The 21,677-nt window shown below is 43.4% G+C and overlaps 1 protein-coding gene across 3 annotated transcripts; it reads left to right on the top strand.

The window, feature by feature from the left end:
• Positions 1–109: 109 nt before the first annotated feature.
• On the top strand, positions 110–13,382 carry LOC125749021 (inhibitor of nuclear factor kappa-B kinase-interacting protein-like). Of its 3 annotated transcripts, XM_049025842.1 has the most exons (4): positions 110–926; positions 1,981–2,098; positions 3,147–4,017; positions 4,212–4,281. In XM_049025842.1, exons 1-4 carry the CDS (start codon positions 703–705, stop codon positions 4,232–4,234), a joined length of 1,236 nt encoding a protein of 411 aa, XP_048881799.1. In that variant the 5' UTR covers positions 110–702; the 3' UTR covers positions 4,235–4,281. The 3 variants fall into 3 exon arrangements, with proteins under 3 accessions (XP_048881799.1, XP_048881818.1, XP_048881809.1); XM_049025861.1 differs by lacking the exons at positions 3,147–4,017; positions 4,212–4,281 and adding an exon at positions 11,192–13,382 and having other exon boundaries at positions 111–926; XM_049025852.1 differs by having other exon boundaries at positions 113–926; positions 3,147–4,281.
• Positions 13,383–21,677: the final 8,295 nt, after the last annotated feature.

The raw sequence follows: 21,677 nt of genomic DNA, 5'->3' as shown, positions 1-21,677 counted from the left end.
CACGGGCAAATGAGGTGCTCTGTGTTGCTAATGTAATAAACCTACATTTAAGCTACATGTAAGTACATTACGAGGCTGAAGTCTACTTTTTCGCCATCTTCTTCGTGAGAACCATTGATATTTTACATGTATAAAACATCCGTAAAGTTCTCCTGTGTATTGGAAAGGAAGTGAAGCCGGAGCGGAATGGATGCCGACGCGTCCAGCGCTGCCTTGCGGGCGGTGCCCACAGGTGTCGGATTGCAGCGCCGTCATCGCGGCGAAGGATGGAGCAGGGTCGGCCGGGAAATGGACTGCATTGATGACGCTGGCATGAGAGCTTCGCTACTGCACTCAGTAATTTCGGTCCTGTGGGAGTTTCGTCGATCTTGCGTGGGATAAATCGTACGAAGACTGAAGTAAAACTTCCCTAGAAAGAGGATAAATGAAATGCCCTCAATACTATGAATACAGGGGCACGGAGGAAATAATCGCCATTCATCAGAAAGCCTCTCCCTTCATACAACCACGGACGACTTCCTTTCTCCCATTTTTCTTAAGGATTGATTTAATATTACAGAAATTATAGTTATGCACGTGACTTATTTGTGTCACTTCCACTGAACTTCGGATCAGTTTGGCAAAGGGCACGAGTACAGCATTCTTTGAGTTCCCGGAATTCCCCAAAAAAAGGTCAAGACGGTGCAAAGATCTTTCCCCAAAATGCCTGGTAATGAAGTGAAACAACGAAAGAAAATCCAGCCGCAGGGAAATAATAATGCCGCGTTGGATCAAACTCTACAGCAGACCTACGATAAACGTGAGAAGACAGCGGGCGACAAACTGAGGATCGCGTCGGGTGATGCCGAGAAATCATCTTCCTTTCCACCAGACATAAAAACATGTGTCTGTCTGTTCTTCACTGTTGTCTGCCTGGGACTCGCATGGTAAGTGCAGTTTTCTCATACAGCAGTACCAATCCTCATGGCATAGATCTGTGTTTGCATATTCTGGAATTCGTCACTTTGCACAGTAGGTACTGTCCTTTCATGTCGGCTGCTGTTTTGGTTGTATACAGTACATCGTTTATACACTTTATTTAAAATGAAGTATTTATGTTCCTTAGTACTGTGCTTGTATGTTGTGTAGTATTGTTTGATCCAGTTCATACCTGCTGCTGTTCCGCCGAAATTTCCTTTCGTGGGATTAATGAAGTTCCTCTGAAACGAACAATGACTACAAAATATCAAAGTATCGTTACCACAGATTTATGATACAGACTAAAAAAAACCAGAAAATTTAACATTGGAACATATGCCAATTTAGAGTAACGCAACAAAAATTTGCAAGAATTTCTTCTGCTCTCCAAAAAGATACTGAAATCTCTTTGGATGGCTAGACGAATACCACTTTGGTTCCCAATATGTGCCCTTGAGAGGTAAAGTGGGCTATCGTACATGTCAGTCAAAAATGAGTTTAGTGTCCAATATTAATTATTGAGGGTCTATATCTTTTAAATATACCGAGATCTGAGCTACCTATGATATATATCAATTGTAGGGTATAGGCACACTGATTATTTATTTATTTATTTATTTAAATTCAACTTTGGAGCTCATTTTCTCAAAACTTTATTTTTGTGGGATAGCCCACTTTACCTCTCAAGGGCGCAAATGTCCTCAGGGGTGCTTCAGCCATTCCATGTTGCCTATTTGATGAGTTTCTCGATGCTTGTTTAATTACTTGATTCAAAAGTCAGCGAGATTTTGCTTAGCCATTGAGGTGGCGTAGTGATCGAGTCTAACGATATGTGTTCTGCAAATACTGTGACTGTAGAGGTTTTGAAATGATTAAACTGACAAGACTTTGTTATGGTTTTACACCAACATGAAGATCGTTTTAAACATTTCCTTTTACACAGTACATATATAATATTTGGTAATATATCATCTAAAACACCCAACTTGGCATGTATTAATGTCACGTCTAATTTGTTGGAAGGATTGTCTTGCAGCAAAATGCAAGGTTTTCCGACCTTGAAGAAAAGTACAGACTCATGAACAGAAAGGCAGGAGACCTCCAGGAATTGCACGTTGATGTCAGTAGAATTTCACAGAAGGTGAGTGTCTTCGGCGATGGTACTTTTCAACAAAGATAACAGACAAACATGCAGTTTTTCTCCGCAGCGCAAAACATGGCATTGTTAAATGCACTTACTGAATTTGGTTGACGGGCTCAGTCATTCCAAACTAACGAGGAAAGCACATCTATTCTCTCAACCACCAAACCGTAACTTGTAACTGTGTTTTGTCCGCATTGATAGTAATAACAGTTTATTATGTGAGGTTGGTGAGGTTGATGTTTCGACAACTGGTGGACAGAAGCAACTTTTAAAGAGTTCAAATTTGTTATTTTACTGCCTGGCTACGTGCCTCTGTGGTAGCAATGATTTTTTTTCTAAATGCTTAAATACTTTAAACTCTGTTTTAATTTGACTGTATAGAGTTATGCTTCAATTAGTTTTAATTGCTCAGCTGAAGAAAACCTTGCTCCATCACATCACTGTACAATCCAATAGGTGGCAGCAAAGTATAAGTACAGGCGCTCCTCTACTTACAAACTTTCAACTTACGAGCTTTCAGACATACGAACAAAGAGGACTGTAAGTCCAAATTGTGTTTATTGGGCTCCCATTTCCTGTCTACAAAATCAAATTCTGTTCAGCGCGTCAATTCCGCCTATTAGGAATTCTGGCATCTACTCCCGGTGTACAGCAGCGTAGTTCTTTGTACTTGGTCTCTTGAGATCAAAGTTTACTTTGTTTTCATTGTGAAATATTCTGTGCATTAATTATCCATCATGATTGGTGAAAAGCGTAAGGCTAGTAATGATAGATTTGAGTATTCTTAAAATGATGTTGAAAAACGACTTGCAAACATTTCAAGTTATGAACGGCCATAGAGGAGCATCTGTATGGAGAACAAGTTGAAATACAAGGAGACATAAGCATTTATTAAGTGTTATAGTGTGCTGATTAGATGCTCATAATTTTTGATTGGCCCGCTGTACTCCTTAGTTTTACCATATTCTTTTAGACTTTATGTGCCCATAAGTTTTTGGGCATGCAGAGTGAGACAAACAATTCCCATTTTATGTTGTGGGTTCAGCTGGACTTCATGGAAGATGACCTTCTGGGAATGCTATCTTCTATGTCCCGGGCGGGTGAGCTGCAGAAGGAGATCTCCAGCCAGCGTGTGGCTATGCTGGCGGAACAGAATGATGAGAGCTCAGACACAGTCAGCCTCCATCTTGTCAGCATGCACTTCCAGAACGTGACAGAAGCCCATCATCATGGTTTGGAAGATGTGGTGGGGGAAGTGGGTGCCCTGAGGGTGGAGACACGGGGTGCCCACGCCCAGACAGCAGAACATGTGAACGAGGTAGATTCGCGGCTGCGGGCCTTGGAGGAGAGGCTGGAGGAATTAGAGGAGAGCACACAGAGGAACATGCGGGCACTGGAGCGCAGTGAAGAGGAAGACACCCTGCACGCCAGGGAGCGAGTGGAGTGGAACACACAGAGGATGCTCCACCTGGAGGAGCGGCAGCGTGGCCTGACCCGGCGTGATGTGGAGATGTGGGGGAAGGTGGAGGAACTCGTGCCCCGTGTGAGCCAGTGCGAGGGCCAGCTGCCCGCCGTCGAAGAGGCGGTGCATTCCATCCTGCGCCTTTCGGCCAACATGATTGCTGTCCATCAGAGGGCGCAAAAGCTTACCCTGCAGGTCCTGCAGTTGGAGCAGAGCGTGCCAAAAGTAGCATCTGAGATCCTGGCGATGCAGAAGGTACTGGACAGGGAAAATACCCCCCTTGGAACGGTTAAAGAACTGGTTGTCATTGACGACATGAGAAAAGACTCCCGTAGGACTGCTGAGGGCAGGATGGCAGAGTGGAGGCATCTGCGCATACAGCCAGGAGATTTGATGCCAGGCAAGCACGCCCAATGTGAGGGAGCTGCAGAACTGGAACACAAAGCTGAGCTGTGTAAGGAGAAGTGCTGAGGATAACCTTATGTTCTTGGTTGCTAATTTGAATAAGCACAGAACATTCAGATCATTGGAAGGTTAGGAACGGAATATGGGGCTTTTGTTTGTAACTGAATTTATAGCACTAAAATGGAGCGTTTAAGGTCTGAGGATTGTGTGTTTGTTCTCATATATATGTTACATTTCCCCCAGACGTTTCTGTCACCAACCTGTGATGGGGGATTTCAGCAGTGAAGTTAATAAAGACAACTTTCGAACATGATTGGGGTTCCTTCAGCCAGATAAGTGAATGACTGACTCTGTCTGGCCAGGGATGTGTTTGGCTCTAACATGAATACTCCCTTTTCTTTTTTTAACTTAAATGTATTTATTGTCATTTTGAAACAAGACAATAAGAAAAAAAAACATAAACATAAAACAGAATATTCCTTAACAACACCCTTAGCCTGGCCTCCCTGTAGAAAATGCAAAAAGAACTAGAGAAAACGCATACTTATATATGCCACTCAGATTATAACAGGTGACAATCTCTGATGAAAAATATCCATTTTAAGTTGTGTGGCTTCATCCAGTTAAGTGTATGTGTTTTCCGAGCTGTAATCAGAAGCAAGTGTAATATAGAGTAAGTCCCCAAGATAAGAACCGGTTCCGGTCCGAGAGTCGGGTTCACAGGTTCAGCAAAGTAAGCTTAGGCGTGCAGCTAATGATGCTCCAATCCCAAACCCTCAACCCCTATCGAAAACGTGTAAATGTACAGCTATTTGTACATAAGAATGTGGTATCAAAAGTTAATATTTGTATTTTTGTTATTGATTTCAGGTGCATTTGAACAACTTACAACGGAGAGGTCTTTGTTCTATTGTTTTCACTCCGTTGATCCCCTCAACCCCTACCGAAAACGTACTATTTGTGTTATACAGAAGGGCACAGACCACAGGCAGAAGGGCGAGCAGGCCAGAAGAGTATTGCAGGAAGTGGTGGCGTTGCAGGCAGCAGGGTAGGCAGAATATCTTTATAATTTGGTGTCTCCAGGCAACACAGCCCAGGAGGAGTAGGGGAAATAAAATGTGCAGTTAGCTAAAGTAGGGCAGACTAGTGACAGTTAGGTGAGTGCAGTATGTAAGCTCCGACAGATATGGCTATGGCAGCATAAGTAGGAGGGAGAGGCAGATGGGAATGCAGGCATGAGGGGTCCCTGAAATGTCAGCACTCCAATTCCACAAGGGGGGGTGAAGCCAGAGTGACAGACTGACAGTTCAGTGAATATCAGAAATAAGCATCGGGGACTGGAAAACAATATGTATCTTACCCTGTGTGTTAAGTGACATATATGATGCACACAGAACCCATTATGTTGCCTGTCTATAGGGTACCCACAAACTGTTTATGCAACGTTGCAAAGTTTTGTGATAGAAAACAGTTATAACCTCACAACACCATCCATTTACTGAGCCTTGATAGTAAACAATTGCTAAATCTATGCATATTACCATCTCTTAGATAGTCAGGTAAAACACTTCAAATACAACTTCTGCCGCATTAGATAGATTGTATAGACTTGCATAGGCATATTAGTCTCCATTTTCACCTTTTGTCCACACTACCCCGGAGTTTTCCGCCCTCAAAAATGGAGACTTTTGACCTTGGTCTCAGAGCTGTATATTTCTGAAAATTAGCTTTGCGGTGTGGACGAGTTAAAATGGAGACCTATGAAAGGACATTCTCTAAACGTGCCCTAATTGGTCCTTATTGATCACTTTACCTGTAGTAGCTTCATAGGGGCAGTTAGGTACAAGCACATCACTCTTTATTATCTTCCAGTTTATCTCGGAACACTCAAACTACATCATCACCGGGAATAATCCTCAAACTGCTTAAAACTCATCATCTACAGAAACAACACTGCCACCTAATGGACAACATAAAACTTTCCACAGTTTCAACATCCTTCCCCCCCTTAAACAGGTTCTAATACAGTGCTTCTCAAACTCGGTCCTCAGGCCCCACTGCCCTGCTTGTGTTCCAGCTATCCCTGCCCTACACACTGCTGATTACCTGGATCAGGTGTGTTCAGTCAATCAGAAGCTGAAAGACACCTGGGACTTGTGTGTAGGGCAGGGATAACAGGAAAACAAGCAGGGCAGTGGGTCCTGAGGACCGACTTTGAGAACCATTGTTCTAATAAGTTGATAATAAAGAAACATTCTAACACCATGTTTCCTTATTATATTATATATTTTTGTTTGTTAATGAACACTGTAAACACATTTTACGACCACAGTTTAACTGCCTCTCTTTAGTTCATCTGAAAGTCTTTCTGATAACCAGGCATCTTAGTTTCTCTTTGACCTCCTCACTGGAGTGGTCTGTATCAATGTTATTTGATCGGTCTCTGTAGTTTCTACAGTCTTTGTGGTGGTTGGCTTTTCCGACTTGTCACCACTGAGCACCACCTCCTCAACTTCCAACCCTAACCCTTTCTTTGCTGTAGCTGGGCTGAGCAGGAAGTACAGGTGGTGCTCTGGATTGGTGAGCATGAATCTGATTCATGTGTCTCCTTACTACTGTCCCATCACCCACTATCACCTTGTATGACACTGATCCTGTCATAGACTCTATGATCCTGGGAACCGACTTTGGTCCAAAACTGAAGTTTTTAACCAGCTCTGAGTCTCCTGTTTTCAACCAACATCCCATTGCCTTTTTGTTGTGGTCTATTGTTTGTCTTTTTTGTTTTTTTGTTTTGTACTTTCTTGTCCATGTCTGGGTGAATCCAGAGTGCAACATAACTTCCGCTCAAGTAGCAGCTCGGCTTGGGATAAGCCTGTTGTAGTGTGAGGGGTCACTTGATAACCGAATAACACTCGGGCTACCTTGGTTGTCAGGGCTCCTTCTGGGATTTTATCATCATGCTTTTGAATGTCACATGACAGATACCATTCTTCCTCAGGAAGTCTTTGAACAACTCAGGCAGTCCATGGTTACTAAAACTGGTGCGTAGGCATTCAGTTGTGGCTGCTGCGGAGCTCACTGGATGCGCATCCATCCCTTTTGAATGTGCATCTATGAGCACATAAATTCCCATAAATGGTCCTGCATAATCTACATGAATCTGGCTCCATTGCTTGCCAGGCCAGTCCCAGGGGTGCAATGGAGCTGGTGCAAGATTGTTCTGATGTTCCTGACAGGTTGGGCAGTTCTTTAAAATGTCCTCCAACTCTTTGTCCATCTTTGGCCACCACACATAACTCCTAGCTAAAGCCTTCATTCGGGATGCTCCTAGATGACACTGGTGAAATAGTCTCAAGACGTATCCCTGCCCTGGTTTTGGCACAATTATTTTTGATCCCCACAGCACAAAACCATTTTGAATGCTGAGTTCATGTTTCCTCCCCTCATAAGGAGCAATTTCTCTTCCATGGTTTCCTGAGTCAGTCCATAAAGGCCCTTAAAGTGACAGTCCACCTCTGTATCTTAGGAGAGGTTGTTTGTCGAACTGCTCGCATCTCGGTGAAATTGACAATAAAGGCTTGTGATCTGTACTGCTGGCATGTACTGCTGGAAGCATTTCATTCAAAACATCACTGCTAAACTATCCTTATCCATTTACGAGTAATTTTTCTCTGCCGCATTCAACGTCTGTGAGGGGAATCTCTCTGTTCCACCAGGTATGTGATGTGAGAGTATGATGATATCTAGTGAACTTATGTCCATCTGAAAGACTGGTAAAGAGGTATTTGATTTTGGAAATGGGGTACTGTTCCTGTTTGGATACTTGATTTACTGTTAGTTTGTAGCCCACCACACAGTAATCTGGATTTAACACTGGGACCACAGGTGCTGCCCATTCTGCATGCTACACTGGTTTAGTTATTTCCTGGGCTAGGAGATGTTGAAGTTCCACCTCAACTCTTCTTCTAATGGCGTATTTAGAGATCAGTGATCATTGTTGACACACCACAGCGCACAGTGCACAAGAACGACGCGTCCTCTGTATATAACTCATATATGACATCATGACATAGCAGGGGGCAACTAATTCAGCGCCCCTCATTTCGGGGATTCAAACCAGCAATATTTCAATTACAAGTGTGCTGCCCTAACCATTAGACCACCACAACATGGCACAGGCCTGGCTTTGAAGAACCTAGGCAGTGTATCCTTGTCCACATAAATGTTTGTTGGGGGGCCTTTAAATCTACCTAATTCATCCTTGAAAACTTCCCCATATCTACCCAGTACCTCCTCTAAGCTCTCTTTCCTAACATGGTGGATCTGGGTCTCTGGCGTACACTGGGAGCCTAGCCTCCGCATCCAGTACCTGCCTCCCAGAAGGGGGCCTGACCCTGCCACAGCTACCAAGCGTAAGTCTGTTTCTGACTTTTTGTGCTGCACTTGGACCATCCATAGCTGCTCACAACACATTCACTCCATGCCCTGTATATGCTCAGTCTCACTCTGCATGGTTGTAATTTTGGCACTTTCTCTCCCCATAACATTTTGTGCATTAACTGGTTTACCACTGTAACCCCACATCCAGAGTCAATTTCAAACTACATCTTTTTATCATTGACTATTAGTTTATCTAAAAATGGCTCTTCTGCTGGTATGTCTATGTCATCCATTTTGTACAAAGTGAACATGACCTCCTTTGTGTTCAAGTCCTCTATTTTCCCCTCCCCCTGACTGACATACTGTACACCCTGGGCTTTCCCCAGCTTACCTCTCTGTCATACTCCACCCCCAGTGGCCTTAAAAGTGCTAGCTGAACCTTTGGACCAGCAGTTTTTCTGGATATGGCCAATTTTACCACACTTGTGACAAGTTTCTTTAATAAACTTACAGTTTCCAGCCCTATGCTGTTCACTACCACACCTGTAGCATTCTATTGGCTGGTGCTGGCGCCTGTTGGGGGCTTTTTTCGTTGGCAGCCTGTGCACTGATTGCTCTGTATGATCGTCTCCAATTCCACACACCACCACTACACCTATCCCATAGCATCTATCCACACACCGGCCTATCCCGTAGCATTTCTGATAATTTATCTCCATAGTTGCAATCTTGTTTCCTCAAAACAATTACATACTCCGTAACAGTTTCTCCATGCTTCCTAATTCTCTATTTGAATTTGAAGCGCTGCACAATTTCACTGGGTTTCGGATTGAAGTGATCTTATAACAGCCTAACCAGTCACCTGGTTTATCGGGGCTGTCTAGGTTCCTCATTAGGCTATATGGCTGACTGCTGAATGAACTGAGTAGAATGTCTTTCTGGTGACTTGCATCTGTCATTTTATTAGCATCAAAAAAGTGTCGGAAGACCTCACAACATTCCTCCCACGTTTGAGCTTGGCTATCAAAGGGAGCAATGCCGGCACACATGGCTGCCCCCGCCATTATCTCTCATCACATACCATATGATCACTGGGAATAATCCTTGCTTTCACGCGTGCTCTCTATCATGAAATCTTCTAGGTCATCTCCGCTTAAAACTCGAACTCAACTCTCTACATAAACAACATTGCCACCCAGAGGACAAGATATAACTGTTCAAATATTGTAAGTTTTAACATGGTCCTTCCCTGATTTGATCCCGATAGTTACAACATCCCATTGTCTGCTTTGTCACCTGGTCACCCAACACAGAAGCAGTCAGGATTTCATGATATCATGGTGAATATGCAGGAGCTATTTTCACTAGAGCTTTCCCTGTTGCTGACATGGAAAGGCTACATTATTCACTACCGTTCAAAAGTTTGGGGTCACTTAGAAATTTCCTTGCTTTTGTCCATTAAAATAAATCAGAAATACTGGGTAGACATTGGCAATGTTGCAAATGACTATCATAGCTGGAAATAGCTTTTAATGGAATATCTACATATGTGTACAGAGGCCCATTGTCAGCAACAATTAGATCTGTGTTCCATTAGAATGTTGTGTTTGCTAATGCAGGTTTATCATTTTAAAAGGTTAATTGATCTTTAGAAACCCTTTTGCAATTATGTTAGCAAGGATGGAAGTTGATGTGCTGATTAAATAAGCAGTAAAACTGTCCTTCTTTGGATTAGTTGAGTATCTAGAGCATCAGCAATTGTGGGTTCGTTTACAAGCTCAAAATGGTCAGAGATGAATAACTTTCTTCTGAAACTCATCAGTCTATTCTTGTTCTGATTAACAAAGGCTATTCCATGCAAGAAATTACCAGGAAACTGAAGATCACATGCAATGCTGTGTACTACTCCCTTCACAGAGCAGCGCAAACTGGCTCTAACCACAATGGAAAGAGCAGAGGGAGGCCCTGGTGCCAAACTGAGCAAGAGGATAAATATGTTAGAGTCTGTAGTTTGAGAAACGGACGCCTCACAGGTCTTCAACTGGCAGCTTCATTATATAGTACCTCAATGTCAACAAAGAGGGGGCAACTCTGGGATGTACATTTTGTACGTGCTGTACATCCTCTGCTATGCCCCCTGTTTCTTCTATGTACTGGCTTCTTCTATTTTTTCCGAGTCAGAGCTGGGGGGAAACTGTGAAGCATGTGCAGAGCGCCTAGGCCAGTTTGAGTCTGATTTGAACATAAATTGACTCTCAATTGGATTATCTGGGTATCTTAGAGAAATCTGATTTAGTACAATTTTAGTCAGACTAACATGCACTTTATAAGTCAGGTTTTATTAGAACAGTACTGGTTCACACCATAACTTGATTTTCTTAGCGTGCATGTAAACATACTGAGTGTGAAGCAAAAATAAGCAAATGCCTCTTAAAGCCTAATGTGTGTCGCTAGCACTAGTTAGAGAAATGGGTTATTTTAATGTAGGAAAAGGAACACCGCACACATCGGGGAAATTAATAATGTCTACATACAAGTATGAAAATGATTTTGTGCAAAGTGACATACAACTGAGGATCGGAAAGCAGAGGCAGGCAGACCCTTGGGCAGTTGGGTTTGAAGGCCTCACTCAAGGCTGGAAAATGTTACCACTGGGCAGAGGATTTGAACCAGCAACTGTCTGATCACAGGCCCAGAGTCCTAACCAAGAGAGCTACACACCACCCCCATAGCGAAGCTGTATGTGTTTTGAAGGGTGCGGCCACTAACATTTTGAGTTCTCTGAGACGCCATCATGTTTGTGGTCTGTAGTAACAGCATGTCTGTTTGATCCTGTGCAGTTTGAGAGCCTCCCTGATGTGCTGAGGAGGCTGGAGGCTCAGCTGGCACAGGCTCAGGTGGAGAAGCTAGAGGTGGATGTGGAGGAACTGAAGAGATGGATGGCGGCCGTGGTGGAGAAGCGGGAAGGGCTGCAGGTCAACTTGGTGGAGCTAATGCAGGCTGTGCGGCACATGGAGGAACGCACTGCCACCGTGGCCAAGGATGCTGCTGCCCAGGTCGCATCAGCGCGGACAGACATGAGGCGGATGTCGGGCCTGGGCGCAGAGACGGAGGCCCTGCTGGAACGCATGGCAGTGCTGGAAGGGAGGGTCGCGCGGGCAGAGACGGCCATGGCCAAGCGGATCGGTGACCTGCTGGCAGGAAGCATCGAGCGGGTTTCAGCCCTGAGGGGCCTATCAGAGCGCAACAGCCAGGCAGCAGAGAAGCTATGGCGGGGTGCAGCCAAACTGGAGGCGGCTGATGGTGAGCTAGCAGGCCGCCTCTTAGCCCTAGAGGATAGCCGTGCCCGGCTGCTCAAGACAGTGACCTTCGCCTCTGACCTGAAGCCCAAGGTGGCCACCATCCGCAGGGAGCTGTCCACGCTGGAGCCGCTACTGAGCGACCTAATCCTGCGCATTGGACACCTGGCCCAGGATCTGGGGCGCAGGGAGGAGGACATCGCCCTGCTGTGGGATGCCCTCACCAGCCTGAATGTCTCAAAGTAATCACTTGTCCAGGTGCCTGGCTAGAGCCACAATGTCCTCAGCAGATGCTTTCCTGGCCATGTTCCCATGGAGACATGTCACAGGATGGTGGCAAGAAGGGGAATCTCCTCAGCTTACAAACTTCAGTGGCATACAAAATTTACATAAAAGTCAAGTACTGTTGTCAGAATCAGAATCACTTTAGTTTGCCAAGTATGTTACATGAGGAATTTGTCTTGGTACGTGCACACGTGATTGACTTGTAACATATCACAAACTGGACTGTTAGTTTTTTCATTTCCTTAAATATATGAAAATCAAAGTAAAGGATAAAAATAATGTAATGAGTGGAGGAAATAGACATAAGAATATTTGATAAGAACATAAGAAATTTACAAATGAGAGGAGGCCATTCGGCCCATCAAGCTCCTTTGGGGAGAACTTAACTAATAGCTCAGAGTTGTTAAAATCTTATCTAGGTCTTATTTAAAGGAACCCAGGGTTTTAGCTTGCGCTACACTAGCAGGAAGACTATTCCATACTCTAACTACATGCTGTGTAAAGAAGAGCTTCTCAAATTCATTTAAAAATGTTCCCCCCTCTAATTTCACTTATGACCACAAGTTCTAGTATTTAAACTAATATTAAAGTAGCGATTTGGCTGAACAGCATCGAGACCTGTTAGAATCTTGCCACAGGATCTAATTTAGATTAGATTAGATTAGATTAGATTAGATTCAACTTTATTGTCATTACACATGTATAAATACAGGGGCAACGAGATTTATCATGCATATGAAAATTAAAATCACCATTTATAACAAAACAATCAAGCTTCGTATATTCCACTTTTAAAACAATGACTTTCACGCACAGAGCATGTTTGAGTTCCATCGTAGGGGACAAGTATTGAAAGGAAGTGAGTGTCCAAGTCAACTCTACTGCACTTCATGTCTTCCCGAAAGATATCTGCCACACCGCCACCTTTCTGACCTTGCCTGTTCATAAACAAAAACCCACAGTTTGAGACCCTGCCTCAAGAATAGCAGCTGGCCCGGATGAGTCAAATCTCCATCAAACACAGTATATCCAGAAAGAAGGTCATCAATAAAATATATTTATTGATGGATCTGACGTTAAAAACAGCCATTGTAAAACATTCAGCAGAATATCACTTTTTGAATTTAACAAAATAGTACGCAAATATTACTGCTGGTGGACATTCTGTATGAAATTATCTGTTCGATATGATTATTCATATTATTACAAACAGACTTAGAAGTGGCAGCATGATGTGTACCTTGAGTATCCTGCAACTGGTACCTGGACATTCATAAAAATTTTTAAATGTTCTCCACAAACATGAAGCCTCCATTTTGATTCAGGTGTAGTCCATCCTTCCTGTATGGGTAAGATCTCACCCAGAAAGTGTCCCAGTTATATCAAGGCTCCGGGCCCTCAAGATCCTGCATGTGACAAGTGGGTATAGAAAATGGATGGATATTTTATAATGTGCTGGTTACTCGAATGCTGAAACAGAAGCATCAGTAGAATATAGAACACAAGATATTTCAAGGAAGCAATTGCAGAATAAGTGGAAAGTCTTCCAAAGCGTGCTGCTCCATCAGCATGCACAGGAACTAACATGTATTATGCAATACCTTTCTTTGTCATTTTCAGTTGAGAGTATCTTTAATAGAATAGTGTTATTATTTAATGCATTTTAATTTCTTTTTAATTGATATTTTAGAATTCCGTGATGGGATAGTGCTGCATTCTGGGTTATTTCCTGTCTTGCCCCTGTAGCTGACCTCTGCATATTCTTTATTACATGACATTCAGCTGAAGCTGCAAAGTAGTTATTTGTAGTTTAAAAGCAGCTGCAAAATGGGCCTTCTTGAAATGCAGAAGTTTTTCTTAGCAGCTTTTGAACCAAGAACATGGCACTGGTTTTTAAACTGTAATGCACAATAATTTTTAATAGCTGATGTAGATGCAAGTGTTACAATCCCAAGTCTAGGGTTGAGGACCAACCAGAAAGGTAAAGGGAAAGGAGAGGGGAAAAGGGAACACGGGACACAAAGGGATCTTTTTTGTATTTTTTTTATATTTATTCAAAGACACGTTTACAAACACAACAAACTGGGAGTGACCCAGGCCAAAACAACAACCAAAATGGCTAATGAACACGTCCCACACTAAGCTAACTCTAAAGGTAATCAAAACAAGAGAAAACGAAATGACAAAGACTAAATCTAACTCCCTAATCAAAACCACAGTAAACCACACATACGCATAAACAAAAGGGCAGTCACTCCTTACGCACCTAACAGACATGAACATACAGGAAACACACAGGCTGAAACACAGTATCCGAAGGGGCGAGGCAAAGAGAGCAGTCAGGAGCTAAGCGAGAGATCAAAACCAGAAGACAAACAAACCAAAGGCAAAGCAGAAAAAGTGCAAAGCAGAAAAGCAGAAACCAAATAATCAGAATCGTCATACACAAGAAGTCAATCAGAAACAGCAAAAGACAAAGCTTGAGCAAGAGCTCGAGCTTGATGTGATCAGCAGGCTTTATCCTGGACCGGAACACAGGGCCAGGGTCAGAGGTTAGGGCGGAAAGGGCGTGGCCGGAAACTGGGAGGCGGGCTGAAGCAGCAACTGGTAAGTCGAGCTTGAGGCAGAAGATTGCAAAACACTTACGACACGTTACAAAACAGTTATTGAATACACCTGTTTAATGATAAAATTATTGCTTCAAATACTAACTAGTGTAAAATAAAATACGAAGCTACTGTGACAGATTTGCCAGCTCTTGGGTTGCAGTTGGTGTTTTTTTCCCCCAAAGTATTTAATTCCCACAAAACCTTAAATTTACCAGAAAGTCACAGGTGCAAACTGAAAATCCAACTACCACTAACTTAACTTAATGGACTTGACTCTCAGTATGTCCAGCACAATGGATATGAAATGCTGCGATTATGGCGGAAGACTCAATATGTTCCCACTGCCACCCTCTGGTGGCCATCTTGTATATTGTGACACCACAGATAAATCAAGAATGACCTTCCTAAACCCTGTAGCGGGCGGTATACCGGATTTCATTTCTCATACTGTATACGTTTCTCATATATTCCCATACCGTAGCATAGCTGAAACCACAGCTGTAACACTTCAATAGATAGCAGATTCACTGTTAGAAGCACCAGGGATCAACATGCAGAGTGTATTGGAAGGACCCCTCATTAATAATAATAATAATGTTTTTATTTATAGTGCACTTTACATTTTACAAAGAAAATCTCAAAGTGCATACAGACAGTGAAAAAAACATAACATTAAAAGCGGACATACATGGTTTTGGGCAGAGACAGAGGAAGAGTGTGTACAAATAGCGGATAAGTTGAGCATTAAGGTGCAGAAATAGTTGTTTCAGTAATAAAATGTGTATGGAGTCTAAATGAGTAGGAGGTGAATTGATAGAGACGCAGAAGGAAGTATTTGCGAGCTTTAATGCAAAAACATTCTTTGTAATATGGGTAGGTTACTGTAAAATTTGGACAAATCTGAAACTTAAAGCAACAGGAAGATATTGTAATTGGAGAGTACAGTTTAGGAGTAAGCACACAAGGGAAAAAGTAGATAATTAGTGAAACTTTTGACTGGACTGGAGATCTGAGGAGTCATGCATAGATGTGTGGCACAGGTGCCTGAGAGAAGCGAAAATGAGATAAGGATATTAAAGGAGACTAAGGGTATTAAAACGCATTTTGTGAGAGCAGGAGCACATTAAACGTAGAAAAACAAAGTTAGGTTTCGCCCAGGAGAGGGAGCGAGTAGAAAACAAATAAATATTCTAAAGTTATTAATGGAGGTAGTGACGTTAAAGGTGAAGTGGGAGACTATGTTTAAAAATATACACTGCTCAAAAAAATTAAAGGAATGCTTTGAAAACGAATCAGATCTCAATGGGAAAAAATGTGCTGGATATCTATACTGATATGGACTGGGTAATGTGATAGGAGTGAAAGGATGCCACATCGTCTGATGGAAATGAAAATTACAAACCTACAAAGGGCTGAATTCAAAGACACCCAGACAATCAATGTGAAAAATAATGCGGCAGGCTAGTCCATTTTGCTGAAATTTCATTACAGTGACTCAGAATCATACTCAGTAGTTTGTATGGCCCCCACGTGGTTGTATGCATGCCTGACAACGTCGGGGCATGGTCCTAATGAGACCACGGATGCTGTCCTGGGGGATCTCCTCTCAGATCTGGACCAGGGCATCACTGAGCTTCTGGACAGTCTGAGGTGCAACCTGGTGGCATTGGATGGACGAAACATAATGTCCCAGAGGTGTTCTATTGGATTTAGGTCAGGTGAGCGTGGGGGGCAGTCAATGGTATCAATCCCTTCATCCTCCAGGAACTGCCTACATGCTCTTGCCACATGAGGCCGGGCATTGTCGTGCACCAGGAGGAATCCAGTACAAATTGCACCAGTGTAGGGTCTGACTATGGGCCCAAGGATTTCATGCCGATACCTAATGGCAGTTGAGGTGCCCTTGTCTAGACTATAGAGGTCTATGCGTCCTTCCACGGATATGCCTCCCCAGACCATCACTGACCCACCACCAAAACGGTCATGCTGAACAATATTACAGGCGTCATGATGTTCTAGACAGCTTCTCCAGACCATTCACCAGGCATGAGAACAAATCCTAGAACAAAAATAGGAAAGTCTGCCGAAAGCAGAGGAGTCGAGGGCAAAGCCCAAGCGGGGGGTGCTCGAAAGGGGTGTCCCCCCTCGAGTTTGAAAATTTTGAAAATTCCCAGTCTATTTGGAGTGATTTTAAGTATATTTCAGTGATGAAATTGGCACATTTCTAAAGAAGCTTTAGTACCTTTCTGAGTGCTAGATTACACATTCCTCAGCTTCAGTTCATAATATATCACTGATGGAGAACAAAGAACAGTCACAATATGAGAAGATCAACCATATAGATCAAAGAACTCCTCCAGATCAATAACTTCCTCATTTTACAGACTCACTAGATGCACTTGAATGTATATGCAAGGGGAACTGGCTTGGTAGTACCATCAATGTTGTAAATATGTATAAGAGCAAAAATGAAAGGTCCTCATCATATCCAGGGTCTCTTGAAAGTTACTGGAATTCAAAAACACAACATCCATCTGAATTCGTTCTTCACAGACTTCTCCAATTCATTGACGGGCGCATGAACAGGTAGAAACCGCCACATATTTAACTAGAATTTAAATCACAATAACAGACGATCGCGACTGCATACATGACAATGCAAGTTAACACACGGATTCAGTACGTGACCCGTTTGGACCGATCATGTCGATTGGTTAGTGCTGAAGCGCTCATCCAATCATAGTTGACATAAGAAAAACTACTATTATAGGATGCAGTCCCGCGGTGCCATGCGTGCAGACGATATCATGTTACGTGGTTCTCTTCAGTGCCTAATAAGGTCATGCTACTATCGTGTCGATTGAGACGGGAATGTATTCGACGTAATCACGCATAAATTATGAGCGTTCGGGATGCGACTTCGGCATATAGTCGGCATTGGGTCGCCTATTACAAGGCGTCTGTTGGACTTTGTAGCTTGATCTGGCAATCAAAAACGGGGAGATTGGCCCCACCCCCATCCTACCCCCTATTATTTTTATTGCAGATTTGCATGAATCTCAGGACCCAACTTTTTGGCAATAAAAAAATCGGATTTCCGTCAAAAATCGGAAATTTGTCATGCCTGCTTCACGTCTGTCACATGGGCTCAGGGTGAACCTGCTCTCATCTGTGAAAAGCACATGGTGCCAGTGGCGGACCTGGCAATTCTGGTATTCTACGGGAAATGCCGATCGAGCTCCATGGTGCTGTGCAGTGAGCACAGTGAGGGTCCACTAGAGGACATTGGACCTTCAGACCCCCCTCATGAAATCTGTTTCGGATTGTTTAGTCAGAGACATTCACACCAGTGGCCTGCTGGAGGTCATTCTGTAGGGTTCTGGCAGTGCTCATCCTGTTCCTCCTTGAACAAAGGAGCAGATACCGGTCCTGCTGATGGGTTAAGGACCTTCTACGGCCCAGTCCATCTCTCCTAGAGTAACTGCCTGTCTCCTGGAATGTCCTCCAGGCCCTTGTGCTGGGAGACACAGCAAACCTTCTGGCAATGGCACGTATTGATCCGCCATCCTGGAGGAGTTGGACTACCTGTGTGTTATACCCCAATCTGAGATACAATTGTACACATCTGAGATCCCAGATTCGGCCAGGCAGAATAAGAAAGACTTGCTATTTTAGAATTTGGAGTGTAATGAACAATTTATTATACAATTCACCAAAAAGGTAAAAAAATATTAAATTTAAAGTTCAGAGGGGAAGAAACAGAAGGATGAAGCAAGTAGGGAACAGAAAGAGACGGCAAGTTGTTTATATGGGTACAGGGAAGTGAGCGACCTGCGGCGGCAGCCCGTGGAGGAAGGACTGCAAGGGAATGAGTTAATAACAGAAGGCCAGGTATGTGGGTCTGAGAAAAAAGGGAGTGAGATAAAGGTTGGTTTACGGAGCAAGTGATAGTAATGCAGAAGGGCTGATGCACCTGCTGGACACCCCTAACCCTCCATCTAAAGGATGGAGTCAGTTTCAGAAGAAGGAGACAGAAACGGAAAGTGAGGAAGGAGTAGTGGAGGATAGTGTAGATCTTAGAGTAGTGAGAAGCAGGAGGTCTGTGAGGCCCCCCACCAGGTACACTCCAATGCTTCTGTTGTACAGAGAGGAAGAGGACTCTGCTAAAGAGCATGAGAGTGAGCTGACGAAGAAATTGAGTCACCGCCAAAAAGAAGAAAAAAAGTCCAGGTACCAGTGGTCTCTCTGGACCCAAGCCCCCGGGGGCAGCCTATGGACAGCGACCGTCTCCTGTCGCTGGAGCTCCCCAGGACACTAATTGGTCTCCAGTTCCTAATTGGAATAGAGTGAGTAGATAAAATCGATGGGTGTTTCCTCAGAGGGCTCCCATTTACCCATAAATTTGATGATCCCAGACTCTGGAGAGACGGGAAAACAGGCCATTTCAGCTGGTGTGCTGGAGCTGTGATCAGCCTTGACACACCTGTCCAACCTGCATGTTCCAGAATCTTGTTTAGTAGAAGTTCAGATAGGGGACAAAAATGTAAATATGACCATATTAATATCAGAGCATATCCCAGTGAATTTGTTAGGCAGAGATGCTTTGTGTCAGCTGCAGATTGACATAAAATGTACAGAGGGGGGAGTAGAGGTGCTCAGTGGACAGTACAGCCTGCTGCAACAAAATTTGTTGTTCAATAGGGGGCAGTATAGCTAATACGGGGTTTGCTGAAGATATTGCTGAAAAGGTTTGGGAAATTTTAGAACAGTGGGGATCATTTATACTGGAGCAATATAGCAATAAGCTGAATTGGACACAGGACAAACATACTTGTTCAGTGATCCTGGAATGAAGGATGAGTGGGATCGGCTGATAGATTTTCTGCCTGGCCGAGAGAAAGACAGGATGCGCATGACGGCAGATGGGATAATATTAGACCCTGAGGGAGTAGCCATTGAGATATGGAGGTCGAGAATAGTGGGAGAATGGTACAACACACCAGAGGAGGAGCCCCCCCATAGCAGTGGCTTTTAATCAACCCACGGTGAATTTGGGAGAAATGATGGGACAAGCAAAGCACACAGTCTGGGTACAGATGTAGTGTGATGAAGTACAGACTGCTACCAAAGGTGAGTTGGTGAGAGTCAGTGGAGTGCAGAGTATGTAGGAGATTTAAGAGGTTTGTGGCTGTGGAGCATGATGGGAGTGCAGTGTGAAGGGAAATAAAGTACAGAGGAATGTTGGTAGGAGATGGAAATGGAAGTTCCTGTGGCCCGCCAATGATATGGATGTAGGCCTAGTAAAGACAGGTAACACAGGTATAAGGAAGATGATAGAAGGGTCACTGCAGGTAGAGGGTGGTGGTTATCACCAGTACCTGTGACACCTCCCTCCTGCCTGTCCTAAAGGCAGGAGACAAAATGCGGAGGTTAGTTTATGATTTATGTGCAGCGAAATAGTTAGTGGAGGATCAATAAGCAGAAGATCCAAATCCACACACCCTGCTAACAAATGTGCCACCCAGTGCAAAGTGGTTCATAGTTGTGGAGTTGTAGTTGGCATTTTTCAGTGTGTCCCTAACATACCAGTCACAGTTATTGTTTGCGTTCACCTATAGGGGTCAATATTTCATCTACACGAGGATACTGCAGGGATGTGAACACGTGCTTAGGGCAGATTTGGATGGATTGAATTTAAGAAGCACAGCGCTATAGTATGTGGGTGATCTGCTCTGTGTTATATACAAAGGCACTGAAGCTGCCATTGCTGAAGGTCTTAGCGAAAGGGGGGCTTGAGGTGCCCAAGTACTGATAAGAACAGGCTGCATACTTGGGGTGTGAGTTCAGCCACGGGAGGGGGCCCTTATGAGGCCACTGTGTGGAAACAAGGGGGGAGTGCTACGGGAAAAACAAAAACAAAAACAAGGTTTATGAGTTGAAGTTGTGCATGGGGTGTCTAACTCAAATATGCAAAGTTATTTTCAAGCAGGAAAAGGGGAAAGCACAGACAGCAAGAGAAGACATAGACCTGGACAAACCAGTCATCTCCCTGGGAGACAGAGTACACCTCAAAGTGTTAAATCGCCGGGGTTACAGAATGAGATGGCAAGAGATGCAGGTCGACAGGCAGGAATGTTTGACTGGTGGTATAATATGTGGGGAAGTTGGCAGCAAGCCGTTATGGAGGTGCTTTTCATAGGAACTGTGATTATTCTTGCTGTTACTAATCTTTCGCTGTGTAGTTCCTTTACTGCGTACCTTAGTGAGCAGCACTCTGCACGGCACTCACAGTACCAGTGTACAGGCTGGCCATGACATCCAATAGCTTCGGGAGGACCCTGCGAAGTCTCAGAACTTGATCACCTGAGTCAAATGCTTTACGAAAATCGACAAAGGCTGCAAAGAACCTCTGCCAATATTCGTGCTTGTGGTCAGAATCAGAATCAGAATCAGAATCGTGTTTATTGGCCAAGTATGTGCAAGCACATACAAGGAATTTGATTCCGGTAGATGTTGTCTCTCAAGTAGTGTAAAAGAAAACAAAAAACAAAACAGCAGTGTGTAAGGATACAATGAACAATATCCAGAGCAAGTGTAAATACTATAATATACAGTTACAATATGACTGTGAATATGGATTGTTCTACAGTATAAGACAAGTGTTAACAGGTGTATGTAAGTGTTGTTTGTACATATTGTATAATAATATGTTTATTCTATTTATAAATATATATATAATAATATAAAAAATATAAATATATGTATGTATGTACATAGTATATATATGTGTGTATAAATGAGCAATGAACAGTACAATAAAATAATCTAAATCTTATAAGCAGGAAAAAAAAAAAAAAAAAAAACAGAGATTACAGAATAGATACCAGAATATATACAGATATATACCAAGGAGTGTACATAAAGTGCAGTGCAGTGCTGAAGGTGTTTGGCAGTGCGACAGTTCAGCTGTTTAGGAGGGAGATGGCGAGGGGAAAGAAACTGTTCTTGTGTCGGGTGGTGCTGGTCTGCAGGCTTCTATAACGAACCGATGAGTCGATGAGAACCCTCAAGGTAAGGATACAGTTGATGGTAGACTTCTTAGGTTTAAAACCGGACTGCTTTAGTCGCTGACA

This window comes from Brienomyrus brachyistius, chromosome 1 (genome assembly GCF_023856365.1).
Source record: "Brienomyrus brachyistius isolate T26 chromosome 1, BBRACH_0.4, whole genome shotgun sequence".
Taxonomy (NCBI): Eukaryota; Metazoa; Chordata; class Actinopteri; order Osteoglossiformes; family Mormyridae; genus Brienomyrus; species Brienomyrus brachyistius.
The sequence above is the reverse complement of the archived record's forward strand: the minus strand, read 5'-3'. Positions and strand labels throughout refer to the sequence as shown.

Coding starts and splice junctions, on each gene's coding strand:
- LOC125749021 (XM_049025842.1), top strand. CDS start 703: ATGCCTGGTAATGAAGTGAAACAACGAAAGAAAATCCAGCCGCAGGGA. Junction 2,099..3,146: donor TCAGTAGAATTTCACAGAAG/GTGAGTGTCTTC, acceptor TTGTGGGTTCAG/CTGGACTTCATGGAAGATGA. Junction 4,018..4,211: donor GGAACACAAAGCTGAGCTGT/GTAAGGAGAAGT, acceptor CATTTCCCCCAG/ACGTTTCTGTCACCAACCTG.